General features: G+C 35.5%; 1 protein-coding gene across 5 annotated transcripts in view; it reads right to left on the bottom strand.

The window, feature by feature from the left end:
* The window catches only part of LOC128891076 (acetylcholine receptor subunit alpha-like), a 271049-nt gene that overhangs the window by 17698 nt on the left and 230518 nt on the right, over positions 1–22833 (bottom strand). For all 5 annotated transcript variants that reach the window (XM_054150303.1, XM_054150644.1, XM_054150382.1 and 2 more), the window contains exon 8: positions 21831–21967. In XM_054150303.1, coding sequence (XP_054006278.1) covers positions 21831–21967 — 137 coding nt within the window. The remainder of the gene's footprint in view (positions 1–21830; positions 21968–22833) is intronic.

Below are 22833 nucleotides of genomic sequence, written 5' to 3'. Positions count from 1 at the left end.
TTACGTAAATAGATTCAAGAATGATTTTTTATACGTATTAAAAAAAGAAAAGAAATATACATGTCGAATTGAGTAACCTCCTCCTTTTTGAAGTCGGTTAAAAATATGTGTAAACGATAAAATTAATCTTTTGACCGCGAAGAGCGTATACATACATAAACTTTCGAGTAGTAGGCTCAGACAGCTTGACAGACCATAGAAAGTCAACATATTGTAATATGAGCCGTTCACAGCTTAAATCGATTAACTTCACTTTTTGAAAAATCTTAAATTTAAATGTCAAAGCACTTGGTATAGTCATAAATTTGTATATTTATAATAACTTTCTTGAATAATATAGATTAACACCATTAAACGACAAAGTCTGTTTGGCTATTGAAGAATAAATAATTTACTTCAGTGGCCATTTCATTGCATTTCTCAACTTTTTGTTTTATGGAGTTAATCGATTTATGTAATGAACGGCTCATACACATATATCGGAATCCAGTAATGAAAGGAGGCCCGGAGCCCCCAGCAAGTGGTCAGAATTAAAAAAAAATATCTTCTTATAGAGAATGACAAGACGAATTTTTTTATATCTACAGTTTATTCATCCGACGTTAATTTAAAGAATGAAAATTGAAAACTTAATAGCACCTTGCGGCTCGAGGTATGGTCGTTGACGAGGCAGCGCGATTTTATAACTAACACTCTACTTCAGTCAATTGCGTACGAATCGATTTGCAAAGTTCTGAAAAACTTCTTCAAACATTAAGGAACAATTGTCTCACTGAAAGTTGTTTCGATTGGAAACTTTCCTCGATACTTTTTAACGGTGAAAATGAAAAGCATCGTTAGCTAGCAGTTACTCATTTGCAATCGAATATTTATAAACAGTATTGGATTTACGGCTTTTTGATGGATTGGTAGGTATCGCTGGATCATACTACGTATCTGAACAAAATTTGAAAGATTTTTAATGATACTCGGCCAAGTTACAGCGATTTATGTTTTAAAATCAAATTGAATTTCGGAAAAGAGGACTTTTAAGTTTTTAATTTTTATTTTTTAAACTAAACGTCGGATGAATAAACTGTAAATATAAAAAAGTTTCGTCTTGCCATACTCTATAAGGAGACATTTTTTAAAAATTAATTTGACGAATTTAAAAGTTTCATCTCCTTGGGCAGGGCGCTTAAACTACGAGCGCGACCCTGGCAGTAGTATGGTCCGTAGAAGTTCCGGCAAAATTCGTCCCGTGGTTGAAGGGTTAATAATCAACTACTTTTATAGTAATAAATTAATTTTATTATTGTAAATGGAATCTACAATTACCGTGTAAATACAATATTAACGTAGATTTGGTATACAGGTTGTTCAAAAAAAAGCATTCAATATTTATATGGTGTATAGGGCACACTGTACTGAGTAAAAAAGCTTTAGTAAACATAGGTCCAAAGGTCAACCGTTTCTGAGATATAAACATTTTTGTTTGCTAGTATCGTGATTAACTTACTATTGGGTCTTCGATATTTATAGAAGATTTTCCACGTGTCCACCGTTCATTTCTGCACATGAAATTGAAAAAATGAAATTGGCGAAATTGTTGGCACTTGAATGAGAACATGGTAAGTCAATCATAATACTAGCAAACAAAAATGTTTATATCCCAGAAATGGTTGATCTTTGGACCTATGTTTACTAAAGCTTTTTTACTTAGTACAGTGTGCCCTATACACCATATACATATATATATATATATATATAATGCTTTTTTTTGAACACCTTGTATACACATATGGCTCATTTAAAAGAGTTAATTACCATCTATGGTTAACAACGGTTACACGAAGTGTTTCTCATGAAATTCGTTAAATGAACATAATTTCTGAATAATTATTTATAATATGAACCGTTCACTGCACAAATCAATTAATTCCACCAGCCACATAAAAATTGTAACATTACTGACGATTAATTTTTGGCTATTCTTTCTTAATAATTTGGTATACCGTTAGTTGAAAGCCACATCTGTATTTATGCATTCTACAATATTTATTTGAATTTATATTATAAAGGGAATTTTAAAAAACAATGTACATTGTTTCAACTTTTTGTTTTATAGAGTTAATCGATTTGTGCATTAAACGACTCATTTATAAAAGTTCGTAACATCACACGATCCGTCGCGTACGAACGTTGCAACGTGTTCACAGCTAAAGATATATCACTTCAATCCACACCTGCCGTGATCATCTGAGTCAAGAAATAAATAAATAATATTTTAACATTCAACATCAATGCCACGAAGTCTCAAGGATTTTTAGTCACAAGAAACAAATCTCCCCTTTGCTATATTGTGTAAATACTCAGCTACGATCGAAATGGAATATAATAGAGATAAGTCTGAATGGGCCGTCCATTGTTTCTTTGTTTAGTTATCCTCCACACCTGGACAGTAGCGTATAGTTTCGTATTATTTAACCAGGAAAAGGCGGAGGCCAAAAGCGCCAACGACGTGTTTCGTACGACCTAAATCGCAAATGCAATTCCTCGTGACATTGTTTTTTAACGCGGACAATAGGGTCACTAATTAAGAATTGAATTATTTTCCTGTTTCGCATGAGGTCTTTTGTAGACCTTAGAACGCGAGCGCGTTACAATGTCGCGGGAAATAATAATTTCGAATGCGAAGAACGTTGAATAAATTTTCATCGCGGCGGTTGCATTCCTCGCGAGCGCGACCGAGAGCGCTTCGCGAAACGTTTCAAATTAAAACGAAATCAACGAGTGTCGCTAAATATTTATAAAGGACAGGAAATCGTTGTCTCTTGACTTCTGGATTGCTCTTCAATTCTCGACGAATAGCATTTCGTTCGTGGAAAATGGTCCGTTGCGATGCTGTATGCGCTCACCAAGAGGACAACGTACGCTTTGTGTTTTCGCAACGATTATAAAGTCATCATCGTTAACCGTGCCACGGAATTCGAGGAAACGTTCCGCGAGTGATTTAGAATTCATGGAGTTTCCCCTATGCAGCCTTTAAAGGGGAAGATTGTGTGATCGTGCACGATCACGGGACACGAATTAAACTACTGTTTCCCACGGGAAACTCTCGACATTGGAAAATGTATATCATAATTTCGCGTGAGCATATTTAACGATGAAATTGGCAAACGAGTAGTAACGCCTTTCGATCGTCGTTAATGGACTCGTGGCAAAGGTTGCAGGAAATAAGTATAAATTAGTCATAAAACACAATTAATGTGTAAGACGACATAAGGCTGTGGAAAGAAGTACGAAGACTGAGTAACATCTTGACTTTCGTATACCACAAACTATGTAATAATAATGTGTTATTAAATATATACATATATTATATATATATTCCATTATATATATAATATATATATAATATATATATAATATATGTATATATATAATATATATATAATATATGTATATATATATACATATATATATTCCATATATATACCATCTTCGATTAAATATTAACAACAATCACGGTTTAAAGTAAGTATTCATCGAAGACCAACTAAATAATTTTTCACCTATATAACTAACACTTTATTCAATAAATTGCTGCATAATAACAAGAACATGCTCGAGTTTCATGACGCCATCTAGTAAATATGATCCCCATATTTTGTCCAATATGTATCAACTACATGTTTGATACATATGATATATATACCATAATATTACCATATATATTACCATTTTATACTGGTATATACATATTTTATATATTGTTTATATATAATTTATAGTGTAATAGTTAAGTATAATAGTATAGTATGAATGAACAGAAAAACCGATCTGTGTAAAAAAAATATGCATTTCTATTTGAAGAAATAGATGTTGTGCTCGTCGAATCAATTATCTTTCTCCTTTGGCATTTTTTCGTAAATGCAATAATAACGGTGTTAAGCGTATATATAATACATAGCAAATATACTGCACATATTATATAAATGTTCATATGTATCAAACATGTAGTTGATACACATTGGACAAAATATGAGGATCATATTTACTAGATGGCGTCATGAAACTCGAGCATGTTCTTGTTATTATGCAGCAATTTATTGAATAAAGTGTTAGTTATATAGGTGAAAAATTATTTAGTTGGTCTTCGATGAATACTTACTTTAAACCGTGATTGTTATTAATATTTAATCAAAGATTGAATGTTACTGTATACATTATAAGTGTTTAATTATGTCAGAAATATTAATTTTAAACTGTTCTAATTAGTAGATATCGAAATATAGAAAAATTTCTCACGGTTAATTTCTCTAATGAAAACTTATCCTGAATCGTTTAAAATCTTACAATTATTTTGATTAAATATACGATGCTTTAAAAATACGAACAACGATTAAAGTTTTATTTATATAAACGACACTCGGTACGCGCCAATCCAATTCAATTTTTCATGATGCTTTTTTTGATGTTTTACGTTATTAGTTTTTCACGCTTTCTTATTTCCTTCTTCTACATTTCGCTGAATTCGAGAGAAACGGCTACGGTATCGCAGTGTTGGTTCGAAACAATCGTTTCTAATGAGGTACTACCAATACATACAGTCTATGTAGAAATCGTTACAACGAGGGTACTACCATTTTATTCGTCGCGCCAGTTTCCTTTTCTCGCGCCTTATCATATCGCAGGTTCTTGAAAGTCTTTCTGATCATCAGAGCGTATCATCGCAATATTCAACAGCCAAACAAAAGGGTTTTGTTTTCGAATCTGGGTTATCGCGCAAATGGACCATGCGAACCACCTTACGCTGAACACGTAGACAGACTAGTTCAGGCATTACGTTGGTTACGACGTATACACCCTATTAACGTTAACGTCAAATCATCCGTTGAATTTTTAGACGTTGAAGCCCTCAAAAGTTACAAAAAATATCCAATTTTTAAACAGAGCATTTGGCAGAAGAGGTGTCAATTTGTTTTCTCCAAAAAAAAAAAAACGCGAAATGTATTATATTTCTTCTTAATAATGATTCTTCTATTCTCGTCATCGATGAGTCGTATACAGAATTTTCTAATAAAAACTTTAGCTTTAATTAACATACATATACATTTATATATAGTATTTATCTATATCATCCATACATAATTAGTCTGCGGATCTTTATGCATTTATAATATGTCGAAATATGCAAAATATATGCAAAATATATACAAGATGTATGCAAGGTATATGGTAAATATAAGTATAAGGAATGTATGTATGGATCTTTAAAATAATTATATAATAACTAAATTCTAATTACTACTACATAATTATTTAATAACAATTTTTTATTGTTTTATTTATTATAATTTAAATTACAATATACAACAATAGTTTTTCCAATATTATCGATTGCAAATTGATGCCTCTTATCTGTTAAAATTAATTTATACGCCGAAAAAGAGCGTTCTACATTACATGATGTTATAGGGGCATATTTAAAACTCCAATGATGTGCCAGAACCTCTCGTAGTTCTTCAACGTCTTCACCCTTTAAAATCGTGTTTATATTGAGCAATATATTAAACTGTACGTTTCGTTTTAATACTGATTCCATTTTATCTATAACTTTTTCTCCATAATCACCGGGTATAATTTTTAATCCTATTGTTACCAATTTCTTTATGGCCTCAGGTAACATTCGGAAATGGCTCTGAATAAATGTTAAATTTTACTAATTAACTTGGAAAATGGAGATAAACTGCGGCGTGACCCCGTCTGTTTACACATCATATCATCGACTTTCTTTTGTCTCTCACTGTATGTTAATACAGTACTTACCAAATCGAAATTAGAACACGTTGTCGATCGTAGCTGATCAATCTTTTAGATACATCTATCTTATTTATTCTGTCGGACCAGTAAACAATCGGATATGCATTTATGCAAAAAATATGCACAATATGCAAAATATGCAAAATATGCAAAATATATGCAACATATGCTATATGCAAAATATGCAAAATAAAAAATATATTTTCGGAATCATCTAATCATGACATAAATTCCTGTCGAGGTCCCATTCGTCTACCTATTTTCTATAAAAATATGCATTTGCATAAAGATCCGCAGTCTACACATAATATATAGAAACGAATTAGGAATAAAAAAACTACTCGAACTAAAGAAAACTTAATTATGTGGAAATATTAATTTCAGAGTGGTCTATTTAATAGATATAAAAATATAGAAAAATTTCTCACGATTAATATCTTCAATGATTACTTATTCTAAACCCTGATTGTTGTTAATATGTAATCGAAGATGGTGTGTTACTGTATATATTATAAATTTATAATGATATTCTTATTATTAGATTGCGGATGTTTATGCATTTATGACAAATAGAGATACGGAGAAATCTATAGGAATGTGCATAAATGTAGAAATATGTAAAATATCAAGAATAATATAGATGTTATGCCGTTTAGAAGAGAAGGTTTCATTTAAGTTTAAATTCTTTTTCTGTATGTGTGAAAATATGATTTTCCATAAACATCCGCAGTCTAATTATTATCATATTCAAAATATATATCTGTATATATTTATAATAGCACCAGGCCCGAAATCTACTGTCTGAATAGGGTTGGGGTAGTATTTGGTGGGGCGGCAATATCTAATACCGTTAATGTACATACTGTCTACACGGAAATACTGACTGTTTAAATTTGGGGTAAATTTATAAGTGTTTAATTATGTAAGAAATATTATGTACGTTTCTCCGTTGAATTCACTTCAAATAAATAAGAATAATTAACGATTACATGTAAAGATCTTTCACTCGAAACCTCGGTTGCATTTCTTCAAATAACTTTTATGCTTTTCTGAAAGTCCTAGAGCCTAGATAACGAACGTCTGAACACAGAGGCCAGGGAAATCGTTGCGTTCCAGTTTACGGCAGTTTATTCTCGACTTTGAAATCTTGGTTTTTGAACGAGTGGATTTAACAACAACGAACACGAACGCGAGCCGGAGGATTCCTGTAGGTTTGGAGAAGGTCCAGATTCGCGGCTGCCCGTCCGTCCTCCTCCTTTTCATTCCACTCCATAAAGCTAATGTCTTGTTTTACCGCTTTTACAATTCGAGATCGTCGCTTTGCAGTCGCCGCGGCGTGTCTACGTCGAAGAAACGAAATGTTCCCGGCGTTCTTTCATCCCTGGTCCCACGATCCCATGACTCCGTACCCCCGGAAACCGGAATACGGAAACAGCCCTTTTCTATTTGTTCCTTCTTCGGCTGCTTTCGCTGCAATTTCCTACCCTCTGGAAATCGTTTTCTCTTCTTTGAAAAGCCTTCTAATGCCGTTATAATTAACGTTCCCCGGAATTGATACCGACACCGAAGCAGAAACAATGGTCCGGTCGATCGATCTTCCGCATCCACGTTTCCCGCTCGACTGTATTCCGAGACAATAGAAACGAGACGGAAGCCGTGTCTGCCGCGGTAAGAAAAAATTCGCGAGCATTGTCCGTGCTTACAGCGCGAACTCGCGACGATTCGATCAGATAAAAATAAATGACGAGGCGAAGAGATACACGGAGCTGAATTATACGACGCGCGGCGTTATATTTGGCGATATACTCGGTAAACGAGAACGGAGAGCGTGATTCGCGGAGTCTCGAAAGTTGGCTGACACGTGCTGCCGACATCGTAGACTGCGCGGCCAGAGAAAAAGGTGAAAAAAAAGAAAAAAGTAAAAAAGCCAAGACGAAAAACGTAAACGAGTACGGTGACCGAATCGAGGCGTCCTCGTTAGTTAAATGTCGTTCATACGGAGCCGCAAATGCTGCTATTAATATTAAACGCAGGCCCGGTGCCAGTTTCAAAGAGGTTTTCCACCTCGTACGAAGCAGCCAGCGCCCTTTGAAAAAAGCCCTTACGGGCCAATGAACTCATACAGGGGTGTGAATAGAAACACTTCTGAAATTAATGTTCCGGAATGTCGACGACCGGCTGACCCGTATATCGAACGAGAGTGTGTATCTAACTGGAATTTTTACATTGCCGTCGGAACACCGAGCTTCAATTGGACGGACGCGTAGTCGGCGTGGAGGTCCGCGTGAATTTTTCGCGTTGACGTTCCGAATAAAATAGGGGACACGGTTTCGCGCACCCACCCTGCCTGATACATTCACCACCAGGGAGCAATTTTACGTTTTATTAATTACACCTCACACCAAATGCGTCGTCGGATTTTCCTTGTTCTGCTTGGGCTTTAATCGATGGACCACAGAATTCGAATGCACACCGTGGCTGGCGTATACGTATATACGAGCATACAATTCATTATTTTCAATATAGGGTTAATGCGGTATCAGCAATGCCTGTGATTAATTTTATAATATGTCTTCTAAGTTTGGAGTGTACATGGTCGTCCACGTAATTGTTTCAAGTCATAACTCCGTTCTTATTGCATTTACGAAAAAATGCCACAGGAGAAAGATAAATGATTCGAAGAGCACTACATCTGTAGGCCTTCAAATTTTTTTTAGATGCAGTGCATATGCAATTAACAATTGCATCATTTCTTTAAATAGAAATTCATATTTCTTTTATCACAAATCGTTTCTTCTGTTCGTTCTACGTAAAAAATGATTAGGGTACCATGGCAAAAAAATTATTAGTTCTCGAGATATTTTCAAAAAATATCTTTATTGAAGAAGATGCAATAATAACGGAGTTATGACTTGAAAAAATTGCGTGGACCACCCTGTATACTACTATTCCTGTTTGTTTCATTTATATAATTACTATAACATGGCTGTAATATACGTTATATCCATGAACATATCCATTCATTACTTTCATTATATGGATTGTATGGTGTCAACAATGCTTGTCAATAATTTTATAATATGTTTTCTAAGTTTAGAATACATACTACTATTCCTGTTTGTTTCATTTATATGTATAATTAATTTAATATGGTCGTAATATACATTCTGTCTCAATTTTACGACATTGCTGTGGACCAACACTTACGAACATTATCAAAGGTCATGTTGATGGTACACTATCGGTCATTAATTTCAGTACACTACCACACCTATAATTTTACCAAAAAAAAAGACGAATGTATTAATGATTGCTGTACATAAATGAGTTGTACTACTATTACAAAGGATGTTTGGACTTTTTCACATCATACCAGCATAATAAAGGGATTTTCAATAGGGACTATATGTTTTAAAAATGTAATGGCAACCTCATTTAATGTCACAAGAGTGAAAATTTCATCTTTTGGCTCTTAAAAATAGTACTATGTTATCGAAAACGTATTGTTCGTAAGTATGTGTCCACAAAATGAACATGAAAATAGATATATAGTTATTCATAACTTGTGTAGACTGTAAGTTAATTTAAACTTACTTTGTGTGCCCTAAATATACATATAAAGGCATATTTATGTACATATGCCTTTAATAAGTTGCACTGGAAATTAATTTACATCCATCTCATATGATACGACTAACAGTAGAATGTATACTGTACGCAATATTCGTAAGTATATGACCCACATGCTACTTTCTTGTATCTCGTCATATATTCCCTCTAATTTTCTTATTTCAAATGCATTTTTCAATTAGAGTGTTATATAATTTTGCTGAGACCATTGCTAATGTATCTTTAACAACCCAACAATTTTAATATCATTAACATTAACAAAACCTTAAATGATCTCCAAAGAATGAAGCTGTAAGTCGTATAAAAAAATCTGATAGTTCTAGTTGTTCACGTACAATGCAATGTAAGAAAATGATATTCGATTCAATTCTAGAATTCGATCGAAGTACATTTCCCAAGCTATCGAAGTAACGTAAGAATTATTTCAACTAAATACGTGAATATCTCCGTGTATGTATTTATTTCGTTGCTACCGTGTTCACGAGCCTCTAAGGACCATAGTCGTAGAAGCGAACATTAAATTGTAACGTTCAACGCGCGAATGGTGAAATTAAACCGGAAATTCACAGAATTTAAATGATAACGCTCGTTTCCTAATGCGTATCCGTATTTAATTTCACGACGTGTCGCATTACACGCACTAATTGCGTAAATAAGCTGCGGTGTTGCGTTTCATTGCAAACTCACGGCAATCGTGACGCTGACAATTTAAGCGAGGCATTATTAAATTAAACGAATGGGTAAAGAGAATTGAAATAAACGGGAAAAAAGTAATCAGAAATTATAAAAAAGACTAACTCAGCTTTGATGTATGTGTACTGTTTCCTTTTCTTACGCGAGTATCGCTGAAATTATCAGTGATTTCGAAAAATGAAAGTTGAAGACGAATCGCGTCTCGTGATATGAAATTTTTGCTTGTTAAATTATAAGATTTTAACGTATTAACGTAAGCGTATTGTGAAAGAATCTACACCCCCGACGCTTCCGACGTTCAATGAATAGTTACACCGTGAATTATTGCTAGAAAATTGTTTGTCACCATATTCTGTTTCTGATGTTTATTTGGTAAGATTTGGTAATATTAAAATTAAAGTTTTGAGTGGTATGTTAAGTCTCTGTTAAGGAACTGTGAGATCATTTAGAAAGAACATTTGGAAAACATTTGCGATGAGACATTAAAAAGTAGAGGAAGTAATATTACTTCGGACACAACGAAGAAATAACTAGTTAGCTAGATTAATCGCTTATGTATCAATTGATTCAAGATTGTCAAGATGTAAACATAAATTTCACATTATTCGAGTATCTTTTAAACGTTTCTTTTACATTGCATGAATATTTTAGTTTATATTTCCAAATATGTATGGAATATCGAACGCACATCTCTTACATCTTGCTTCTATATTCTTTGAATGTGTTTTAAATATTTCTTGTACATTCCAACTACATTTAATTCATGGTACTTTAATATTTGTTTTATATTAAGTGTATATGTATACAATATTCACAGAAATATTTTTTTCATCTTCAAAGTGTGGCTAAAAAAATGTTTCTTTAATATTTGAAACAAATATTTAATCAATGTTTTTGTTCTACTAGGGAAGATTACTAACAGAAATTTTAAGAGTACAGGATAGATACATTAATAAAATTACGGATGAGACATTAAATAAAATATATTCTCTAATGCAACACAAACTAAATATAGAAACATAAGTGATTTTCATTGATAGATTCATAATTTATTCCAATTAAGGAAGTGTTCACATACTTTCAAGAGGCAGTATATTCGTATAATGTAGCGTATTACGAAAAGCAAATTCTAATACGTATTCTTTCAGTAAATAACACTTCGATAACCGTAAAGTTGTTTTCTTATAAAGTTCATCTTTGAGACAGACAGCCCTTTTTATGTCTAGCCTTCAAATGTTTCGGAGAAAAGTAGAAGCGGTTCGAGGAGAATATTACATCGCGAACATGACTTATTTATGAGCAGAGGTAGTAATAGGGGCTGGGACGTGCTTTGATACTATCGATAATTTGCATTTGAAATTGATACTCTCGTATCAATCCATCCTATATTCCTTACGACGTAACAAGTGTAAGCAAGGATCGAAACAATTATATAATAGAATGTAAGAAAGAAAAGCACATACATATGTTTTTGATCGTTAAAAAACAAGATCTCGATCACCTTTACATCTATACTTTCTTTGAAAGTCCTGATCGATATTGAAAATCTTCATTCTATAACTGTTTTGTGTTATTGTATTGCATATAGTACGCTATTGTATCGTACAATTATTAAAATTATTAACCACGATGTACATATGTATTTTTATTTGACTGACAATTTCTTTTAAACAAATATTTATTATAAAAACAGTTTAGTATATAAATGTTATATAACAATAATTGAAATATTTGAAGAGTACCTTCAAACAATTTATTTTCCATTACAGTCAGTCAATGACCTTCAACTATAGGTCGTTGTATTCGTCTTGATATTGCTCTATTAGAACGCATATCAGAAACTATATCGTTCTGTTTAAAAAAACAGAGTCGATCCTCATATTTCCTCTACGCATCCATCGATAAAAAAGTTATTGGCACCACGTTACGTGGCTCTCGAAATCAAATAACTCTTGTTTGACACTTCTTTTTCTATCGCTAAAAGTACGCGATTTATTCAGGTGGCTTGTTTTAAATGCCTCACCCTGTATATTTTATGAACATATGCAGCGAATAGATAATCGATACACTACAAAAACGTAGAATTTTCAGGCTGGTATAGCACTGTCGCAACTTTCATTTTTCAACGCGTTTCTTACAATCTTGCAGTCGTTTATGCCGATAACAAAACTTTGATAACGTTTCGAGTTCCCCCTAACGTCTGCATTTCCACAATAGCGAATTCATTTGCACACCGCGAACCAGTCGAAATATTATCAACATTTTCCTGTAGAAATGATATCCACTAGGGAGAACCACTATCGGAGAAACTTTACTCCACCTCCGCGAACCAACTCTTAAAGTCAAACCAGAAGTCTTAATCATGCCTACACCGAGAGCGGAACTTTTCAAACCTAGAAATAGCAGTTACATTGTCTCACTCGGGGTCTTGGTCTAAAATTTAAATAAACCAGCCGTGTCCTGTTCCAATTTCAAGGGAGTTCAACGACCAAAATTTGTAAAAACAAGCCACGTCACGGTTGATTTTTATTCTTACCGATAATTGCAAAATCTTAACAAAACATGGATGAAACGAAACCAGCCACGTTGCAATTTACAAAAACATAATAACTGGACTGTGGATCTTTGTGCAAAATAAAATCTTTACAAAGGTACCTGCAAACATTAAATCCAAATATTTATTTTACTCTGCAAATATTATATAGTATGAATTTAACTTTCAATATTTTATTACATTATTGCATAACGTACGGATTTTGTAGTTTCTTGCACATTCAATAAATTTATAAAAATCTTTTTATTTAGTTGAAATTACATACACTTTAAATTTGTTATCACTTCATCGTAAATACCTCAATCTATAATGTCACTTCAAGATTATGAGATACCATAACCTTGAAATCACCTTGCCACCTACAAATTTGCTACGAAGTTACAAATAAGTCCATACATGTATGGTATAATTTAACACGTTGACAAAGATTTTCACTTTCAGAATAAATAAATTCATTCTGAAAGAGAGGGAGAAAAAATTAATTTATAGAGCATTGATCAATTCCGAAGTGATCACGCAAATGAATCCCACCACAAACATTAGATTACATCATTTCGAATTGAATAGAAACAACATTTTAGTCTGTGAGGAACGTTCACTATTATTCAGCAGACTATTATTATTACTATTATTATTAGACTGTGAATCTTCGTGCAAAAGAAAATCTTTACAAAGTTACCTGAAAACATTAAACCAAATATTTATTTTACTCTGCAAATATTATACAGTATGAATTTTACTTTCAATATTTTATTATATTATTGCATAGTGTACGCATTTTGTAGTTTCTTGGACATTCAATAAATTTATAAAAATCCGCGGTGTAATAATAACAGACGATGTTCTTGTTTTTGACGTATTTGAATATATTTGGCAGCGTGGTCTTTTATACATATATTGAGTGGGGAGGTTTTGGTTTAGACAATACCGCGATGCGGTGGGAATTTTGGTGTCGCGTGCAGTGCTTGTTTAGCTTTCTATTGTATAACAGAACCGACAAGTGTTTATCTTAGATTTGTTTTACGTAGAGCAAGTGACAAGTGCTTGTCTTAGATTTCTATTGTGAAAGTAATTAATTAGTGCTGCAGAAAAAAATTCAGGCAAGAAAATTCTAAACTTCCTTAGCCCTTTGACCGCAGGACGATTTTCGCTAGAAATTCTAAGAGGCGTAGAGGTATGAATTTTAAAAAAATATGAGCTTATAGGAAATGATAAAACGGAACTTTCTTATATTTACAGTTTATTCATAGGACCTTTAGTTCCCAAAATAAAAATTCAAAACATAGAGGACTTTTCTCTGAATTTGATTATATTTGGAATGCTGAAAATGAAGACATCGTTAGTTTCAAATTACTTATTTGTCGAAATATTAAAAAATATCATCTTACAGAGGATGATAAGATGAAACTTTTTTATATTTACAGTTTATTCATACGACACTTAGTTTCAAAGCTAAAAATTGAAAACTTAGAAGACCTTTTTCTTGAAATTCAATTTTTGCAACGAACTTCTAACTTTTCAATTTTTATTTTCGAAACTAAGCGTCCTATACATAAACTGTATAGGTAGAAAAGTTTCGTCTCATCATTTCCTATAAGCTGACATTTTTTTAAAATTTATTTAACGAACATAAACATTTCTCTCAGCCCAATTATCGAGGCCGTCCGTATACGTCCTTCGCAGTCAAGGGTTAAAGACCTAGGCTTTACCACCAAATATAATTACTAGATTGCGGATTATATGCATTTATGATATAAACTATGTAACAGAAAACCGGCGCTATCTGTTACAAGACGGAGAATCGCTTCGCTACATAGAATAAGATTAATTAGAATTAAGACGGTAGATTAGGAAACGCGGCGAGATACAAAAATACATCGAACGTTTACCGAATCGCCGACCGTGGGCACCGCGTGCCCATGCTGCGTAACCGTCGGTGACAAAAACAAACAACAGTCGCGAACGGAAACACTGACTGCTGATGCCAGACAGAGTCGATAAACAATACTTAACGGCAATTTCGACACACCGACAAACACATACCATTTCGGCAAAGCGGCCGAAATGAGTATATAAGGTGGCTCGTTGCACATCGAAATCAGAAATCCCCGCGGTGTCGAGCCGCACAGACGACGAAGTCGAGTACCTCGCACGAAGTCTGTTTCCTTCCGATACAAGCGCACGGAGAGTATCCGATCTCGTGCACTTGCATCCTACCGAAAACCAAGCGCACGGAGAGTATCCGTTCTCGTGCCTTCGTTTCTTCGCCACGATAACGTCGACGCGACGCGGTGCCGTTTGATTGTTTGTAGTTGTAAGTTTTGTTCTAGATTTAAGTGGTGTATAGTGTATATTTAGACTCCAGCGAGAGCTGGGAAATAAATAACTAGATCCTAGGGAATCGTGTTCAGCGCTTTATTTCACCGAGGAACCCACTCCTCTCTACCAAACATCGAGAGCGAGTTGAGGTGGTGCAATTGCACCTGGCGCCCAAGAAACCATCAATGACGAGGAGGAACGAGTCGTCCTTGAGAATCCACGTCACAACTAATATAATAAACAAATGCTAAACATAACAAAAAGGAATCTCCACTTATGCAGGATGAAATAACAATACTATTATACACTAGCCGTCAAAAAAAACGGGACACTATTTTAAAACGTAATAACTCCGAGAGTCTTCAACCGATCTTCGGGAAATTTCGTGAGGTTTAGTTTTGAAGTGTCCTCTGGGTGTGTGCAAAGTTGCATTGACGAGGGTTGATGATAAAGGGTTAATTCAGCCTCCGTAAAGGGGTAATGCAGAAAAACGGCACTTCAGAAGGGTCCAGGGGCGACGGAAGGTGGTGAGAAAATCAGAAAAACTCTTTGAGGCGACTCTGTTTGATGCCCCCCACAAAATGCACCCCTTGAAATTGCTGTTGGACAAACCCACCCCTCACAACCTCCCACCCCTTCTAAAATCCACAATTTTTGGACGACGGTCTCGATTTTTGGGCTTAATGCATTCTCTGGACTCTTCTGATCCAGAAAATGCCATCACTCATACTGTGCACCCCATAGGCACCCCTTGGGGGGGGGGGGCAGCTCGCAAATTTTCAAGCCCCTTCGTAAGGGAGCACTTCCACACATCGGAGGGCGATGAAATTCACCATGATTGTTCCCGATACGTTAAGGATGAATGCCGAAAAGGTCCCGTTTCGAAAACTGCTCCCAGAGCTGAAGGGAGGGGGGCAGCGGTAGGGGTGGTCCACCCCCAATTGTAAGGGTTGGAACGTTGTTTCGTTGCGTGGATCCCATGTCCAACAGTCCAGGACATCGGTGCGACACAGTTTTCATGTCTTTTTCCCGCGTGAATGGCAATAAAATTCAAAAATGTCAATTTTTGTAAAAACTCGCTTCCAACTTCAGGCCCATCTGCAGGGTGAACGAGTAACCCCACTTCAACACCGTTCACGGATTCGGACGCGCGAATGCTTTATTAACAGGTCCCCAAAAATTCAGATTTTTTCAATCACGCTTTCGTTGTCAAATCGGGGCAGCTTTGAAAGAGTAGTAAGTGGGCCGGCATTCAGAAGCGAAGCGAGGGCCTGCACTCGTACGTGGTCGGACCAGACCGGACTCCAATTTAACGTGGGCTGACCCGTACGGGCGCAAGGTCTCGCACCACTTTTGAATGCCGTTTCCGTCCGGCCCATTTACTACTCTTTCAAACCTGCGCCGATTTGACAACAAAAGCGTGATTTAAAAAATCTGATTTTTTGGGGATCTGTTAATAAAGCATTCGCGCGTCCGAATTCGCGAACGGTGTTAACGTGGGGTTACACGTTCACCCTGCAGATGGGCCTGAAGTTGGAAGCGAGTTTCTACAAAAATTGACATTTTCGAATTTTATTGCCATTCACGCGGGAAAAAGACATGAAAACTGTGACGCACCGATCCCCTGGACTGTTGGACATGGGAAACGGGACCATTTCGGCATTCATCCTTAACGTATCGGGAACAATCATGGTGAATTTCATCGCCCTCCGATGTGTGGAAGTGCTCCCTTACGAAGGGGGTTGAAAATTTGCGAGCTGTCCCCCCCCCCCCCAAGGGGTGCCTATGGGGTGCACAGTATAAGTGATGGCATTTTCTGGATCAGAAGAGTCCAGAGAATGCATTGAGCCCAAATGCATTTTGTGCATTTTGTGGGGAGCATCAAACAGAGTCGCCTCAAAGGTTTTTCTGATTTTTTCACCACCTTCCGTCGCCCCTGGACCCTTCTGAAGTGCCGTTTTTCTGCATTACCCCTTTACGGAGGCTGAATTAACCCTTTATCATCAACCCTCGTCAATGCAACTTTGCACACACCCAGAGGACACTTCAAAACTAAACCTCACGAAGTTTCCCGAAGATCGGTTGAAAACTCTCGGAGTTATTACTTTTTAAAATAGTGTCCCGTTTTTTTTGACGGCTAGTGTATTAATTATAGAATATATTCAACATACACCATGTATATTTTATGTATGTTGAATATACTATTGTACGTCAGGGATGCATAAAATCCGCGGTTTAGTAATTACATATGAATGGATATTAATCCGTGGCAAAATGTGATCGCTAGACAGCGGATCTTTATGCAAAATAAAATCTTTGCGCACCAATTATGGAACGCAAACATGAAAATATAGCTCCCTGGACCATAAAACCTTCAAAAACCAATACAGAGTTGGCAGATATTCCAAAAAATCAAAAAAGTTCAATAGAACACAAATCTAAATTCCTAGAACTGGATTATAACTTCACGAACCACAATAAAATGTATACTGATGCAAAAACAGAGAATAGAGTGGGACATGCTGTCATCGCTGAAATCACCGAAATAAAACAAAGCCTACCTAAATCTACCACTATCTTTACCGCTGAAGCCTACGGAATACTGGAAGCTGTCAATCTTATATCTACACATATCCCTTACAAAACCACGTTATATATTCCGACTCCATAAGTGTAATAAAAGTTTAGTGAACGTAAACGAAAAAAATAACTCCGAAATTATCCGAAAAATCCAGGAAACGTGCACCAAACTTACAAACAAAAACAAAAACATAACAATTACTTGTGTATCTTCCCACCAAGGCATCACTGGCAACAAAAAAGCAGACCTCATTGCAAGAGAAGCGACAATCATGACTCCAAATAATGAAATAGAAATTCCATACCAAGACTTGATTACAAGAATACAACACTCATCGACAGAAGAATGGAATAAAATATGGAACAACAAAAGAACAAAAACTCACAATATAACGCACGACTTTTACCAAGCAGTATCCCAACACTCCATGACCAGGAAAGAAAAAATAATAATGACTAGATTCAGAACTGGACATTAAAAAATCACACATGAATACGTATTAAAGAAAACGTACCCTCCCCACTGCGACTCGTGCAATAAGGAAATCACAACTGACCACCTTCTATACGAATGTAGCAAGTTCGATCAACAAAGAAGAAAGTATAATCTCAATCCAGAAACAGCTTTAACATCCCAGGAACATATGTAAGATACCATCAACTACCTCAAGGATACCAAACTCTACAGTAGTATATAGAACCACCAGAAACCCAATCAAATTCGTCGCTAATTACCATGCAGTAGATGGGGCGTAAAATAAATCCATATAAAAAAAAAATCTTCGCGAACGTTCCTACAAAAATTGGACCTAAATAGGAATTTCTTTTATTCTGCAAATATTATAACATGAACTTTACTTTCAATCTTTTTTATAATCTTGTATATTGTTCGCATTTTGTAGATTCTTGTACATACAAATTTCTTATAACTGCATAAAGATCCGCAGTCTAGTGATCACTAATAACCTTGATAGATACAGTGGATCAAAAAAGTGTTTACACACTCAGTTTTTTGAAGATAACTGTCTGTAAAGAAATAGTACTTTAATATAATGTACGTGTTTTAATGCTTCATTACAGACAGAAACAATATGTTGACTTAGAAATGTTAATAATCTGCCGTTCGAAAAAAATTTGAAGAAATCAAAAATGTTCTAATCAAAAAGATATTGGCATACTGATGATGGGCATAGTAACAGAACATTTCTTCATCCTTATACGACTTATATCGCGACAGTACAATGTCGCAGATATAAACAGACATTTATATACATGTACACGTGACTTTAAACTGCAGTGACTGTTCTGTAAGGGAAGAGCGAATGGAGGGTGAAAAGTTCATTGCATAAATCGATTAACTTCATTTTCTGAAAAGTCTTAAATTTAAGTGTCAAAGCTGTTGGTATAGTCATAACTTTTTATATTTATAATAACTGTGGTGGTTGTTCCTGTGGAGGGAGAGCGAGAAAGGAGGAAAGGAAGGGGGATTACTTGCCTAGCAAGTAATTCATTTATTTTCATATCGGACGTTCAAGTTTCGTTGGATTTGTAATTTCATCGATCGGCATTCCGGAAACCGCGTTTTAGTGCGAGGTGCACAACAGCCCAGTGTGTTCCAAATTTAATACAAGGGCCGTCCTAAATATGACGACTTCCTTCCGTGGAAGTAGACAGAATTGGAAATTCCAGACGGCCGCGCTCGCGCCCGGAGGAAGACGGAGGAAGCGCCAAGAGACTTCCGTTTGCCGACGGCGTACCCACGTTACTCCTTCGAGAGTAGAATCCAATTTAAGCATGGCACGATTCCCAAGTCGTGATACCGAATCGGGCTAACTGCCGCACTCGCCAGCTACTCCTGCAGCCGAAATGCGGTAACAAAGTGTATACAGGGTGGGGCAATAACTTCTTCCACCTTAAATATCTCTGTTATTTATAGTTTTGTGAAAAAACTTTCCACGGTAAAGCTGCATTGTTTTTAGGAGCATTGTAAGGTTATCAATTTTTTTTTTTAATGGAACTCCACATTTTTTAAATCTTTGAATAATGCACGGACTCGTGACTATTTCAGAGTAGTATAATACAAGATCATTCAAGGTCATCGTGAAATTACTTGATACGTAAAAAATTAAATTAAATTGCTTTATTAGACTGCAGATGTTTATGCATTTATGACAAATGGAGATACGGAGAAATCTATAGGAATGTGCATAAATGTAGAAATATGTAAAATATCAAGAATAATATAGATGTTATGCCGTTTAGAAGAGAAGGTTTCATTTAAGTTTAAATTCTTTTTCTGTATGTGTGAAAATATGATTTTCCATAAACATCCGCAGTCTAATTATTATCATATTCAAAATATATATCTATATATATTTATAATAGCACCAGGCCCGAAATCTACTGTCTGAATAGATTTGGGGTATTGTTTGGTGAGACGGCAATATTGAATACCATTAATACGCATACTGTCTACACGGAAATACTGACTGTTTAAATTTGGGGTAGTTTTTGATGGGGACGTCAATATTGAATACCGTCAATGTAAAAAACTGATGTTCCTCCACGGAGAAAAAAGTTGGAAATGATGTATTTACCGAGATCGGTGCAAAAAAAAACACTTTTTTGGATTATTTCAGTTTTTGACCCCCGAGGGGGGGGGAGTTAAGGCTCTGTGTATATATATGTATATATCCACGTTACATTTCATACGAAATAAAATGTGATGTAAATGCAATATTATTACGTATATAATATATATTTGCAACGAAAGGTGCCGTATGGATATATTTGCACAAATTTATAAACTTTTTTATTGTTTATAACAATTGTTACTGCAAAATTCCTATTCATTCATGTATCTCGGCAAGGAATTAACCGATTGCGATTAAACCTTCCACATATGTATAATGACAGATGATTTCATGATGTTTCCATTTGGAAAAATTTTTGAATGTCTTAAAGTTTATAACAATTCTTACTGCAAAATTCCAATTTTTTTATGTAACTCGGCAAGAAATTAACCGATTGCGATGAAGCCTTCTACATTGAAATGACAGATGATTTTTTCTTTCATACTATCAGGGTCATTCCACACGAAATCGGACACTAAATGGAACATCATTTCAGATTTTGTGCAATTATGTTGCCAGTCTTTTGTGATACGGAATATTCTTCCCTTCTATGAATAAACATTTTCTTCTGAGATAATAGGTTGAAGTAATAATATAATAAGATCGATAATTCTACCATTTCTACCCGTTTCTCTAGAATTTTCCGAAATTTCACGTAAAGTGACGCTAGACTTCCTAAGTAACAAAAATAAAAGTCCCGTACAGAGACCATAGCGCGTTTCCATAGTCGCTTCGATTGTTGAATCTCGTTAAAAGTTTATATGAGCCAATCAAAGCCGGATCGTTCCGCGTTATCATCGAAAGCATCGGACGCATAGAAAGTAGAACATTCACATTGAAATTTACCGCACCTGGTGCGTCTACCATGTCGAGTTTTGCGGTTTGATCGTCATACGCGAGGAAGTCGCTTTGCTAGTAACCCTTTGCGCTCGAGAGCTGATGCTCACAAGGAGAGTCGGGTTAGTGACCGCCCCGATCCTTTTGAAACTTTGTAGGTTTGCAGAGTATCGAGAAATATTAGACATGTATCTTTTTATACCTGCTCTGATTCACTTTGAAGGGTGGAAACCACTTCCGAAGTCGTTGAAATACTCATTCAACGTAACAGACTAACAAGTTTGACGGACCTGTTTTACCTAACTTTTGAACTACAAAAGATATCGTAATTATTGGAAATGAGGTATAAGTGAATAATAAAATACGTTCAAAGAAAACCATAGAAAGAGTTTCTAGCTGTATACAGCGCAGTTTTACCACATCTGTTTAGTCTTTAGTAAACTACAGGAAGTGTCCTCTCAGGCACTTGAGAGGGTAGGTCAATAACCTAAACGAAAACTTTCTCTTTCGTTATTCTGCAGTGACAGATATAACGTTGTGCATTTATTCTCAGTACATTTATTTTTGTAGTAAAAACACATGTTGCTGTTTAGTAAATATTTCAACAGTAATGAAACTTGAACTGAATATATTTAAAAAAATAAATAGACTTCAACAGTATAGAATCGAGTAAGTATAACAACCGATAACTTCGTTATCGGTACGAAGTGCGACAATTTGCGAAATTGATACTAACTGCCGACTGCTTGGCTTACTTCGAACATGTCTCGATCACTTACCTTATCGAAACGAGTATCATGGCGAATATCAGGTACTTTCCAAGCAGCGGCACGACCAGCGACGTAGGCGGAATGATCTCGACGACCAACAGGAAGAACACATGAAGACTGATGAGAATGGAAATGGAGAGCGTGACCTGCAATCACATAGTTCTCGGTTAAAGTTCAAGTTTATTCTTAAACAAAAATAAAATGAAACTCCATTTTCGGTTAAGACTACCGGACATTTGATAGTTAAACGTTTTCGGTCCGTGTGAATATTGTGAAATTTTTCTTAACCCTTTGAACTCGAGAGGTGACTGTCAGTCACCATTAGGTTTCACGCAGCAAATCTACAATACCTAATGTTTCTTTAGGTTTCATTTTTTTGGAGCTCGAAGTGTCAATAAAATAATTGACGGCGAGGTAAAGGTGACCTTATTCTAAAATCTCGATAGCTTAGAATTCATGGCAATAGAATCCTAAGAAACATCTCGAGTTGCTGGCAGATACCAGAAAAAAAGCCTCGAGTGCAAAGGGTTAATATTGTCTGGGATACAAAACAACTCATTCATGTCTGACCATTTCTCGCCAATTCTACTTACGGAGTTTGTTAACCCTTTGGACTCGAGAGGTGACTGTCAGTTACCATTAGGTTCCACGGAGGAATTCTACAATACCTAATGTTTCTTTAAGTTTCATTTCTTTGGAGCTCGATGTGTCGATAAAATGATTGTCGGGGATGTAAAGGTGACCTTATTCTAAAATCTCGATAGCTTAGAATTCATGGCAATAGAATGCTAAGAAACATCTCGAGTTGCTGGTAGATATCAGAAAAAAAGGCCTCGAGTGCAAAGGGTTAATTGATATTTAAATATTTTTAACGTGTTGGATACTTCGGGCCTTTGGCGACTCGAAGTCTAACAAGGGAAGGGTCAGAAGTGATATTCACCGATTGCAATGAAATTTGGTAGAGTGATAGATCTATATCTAGAATAAGCGTAACTGTAATATTAGCCGCAGA

Source organism: Hylaeus anthracinus, unplaced genomic scaffold (genome assembly GCF_026225885.1).
Source record: "Hylaeus anthracinus isolate JK02 unplaced genomic scaffold, UHH_iyHylAnth1.0_haploid 0, whole genome shotgun sequence".
In the NCBI taxonomy this organism is placed as follows: Eukaryota; Metazoa; Arthropoda; class Insecta; order Hymenoptera; family Colletidae; genus Hylaeus; species Hylaeus anthracinus.
Note: the sequence above shows the minus strand (reverse complement) of the source record. Positions and strands in the feature narration are given on the sequence as shown.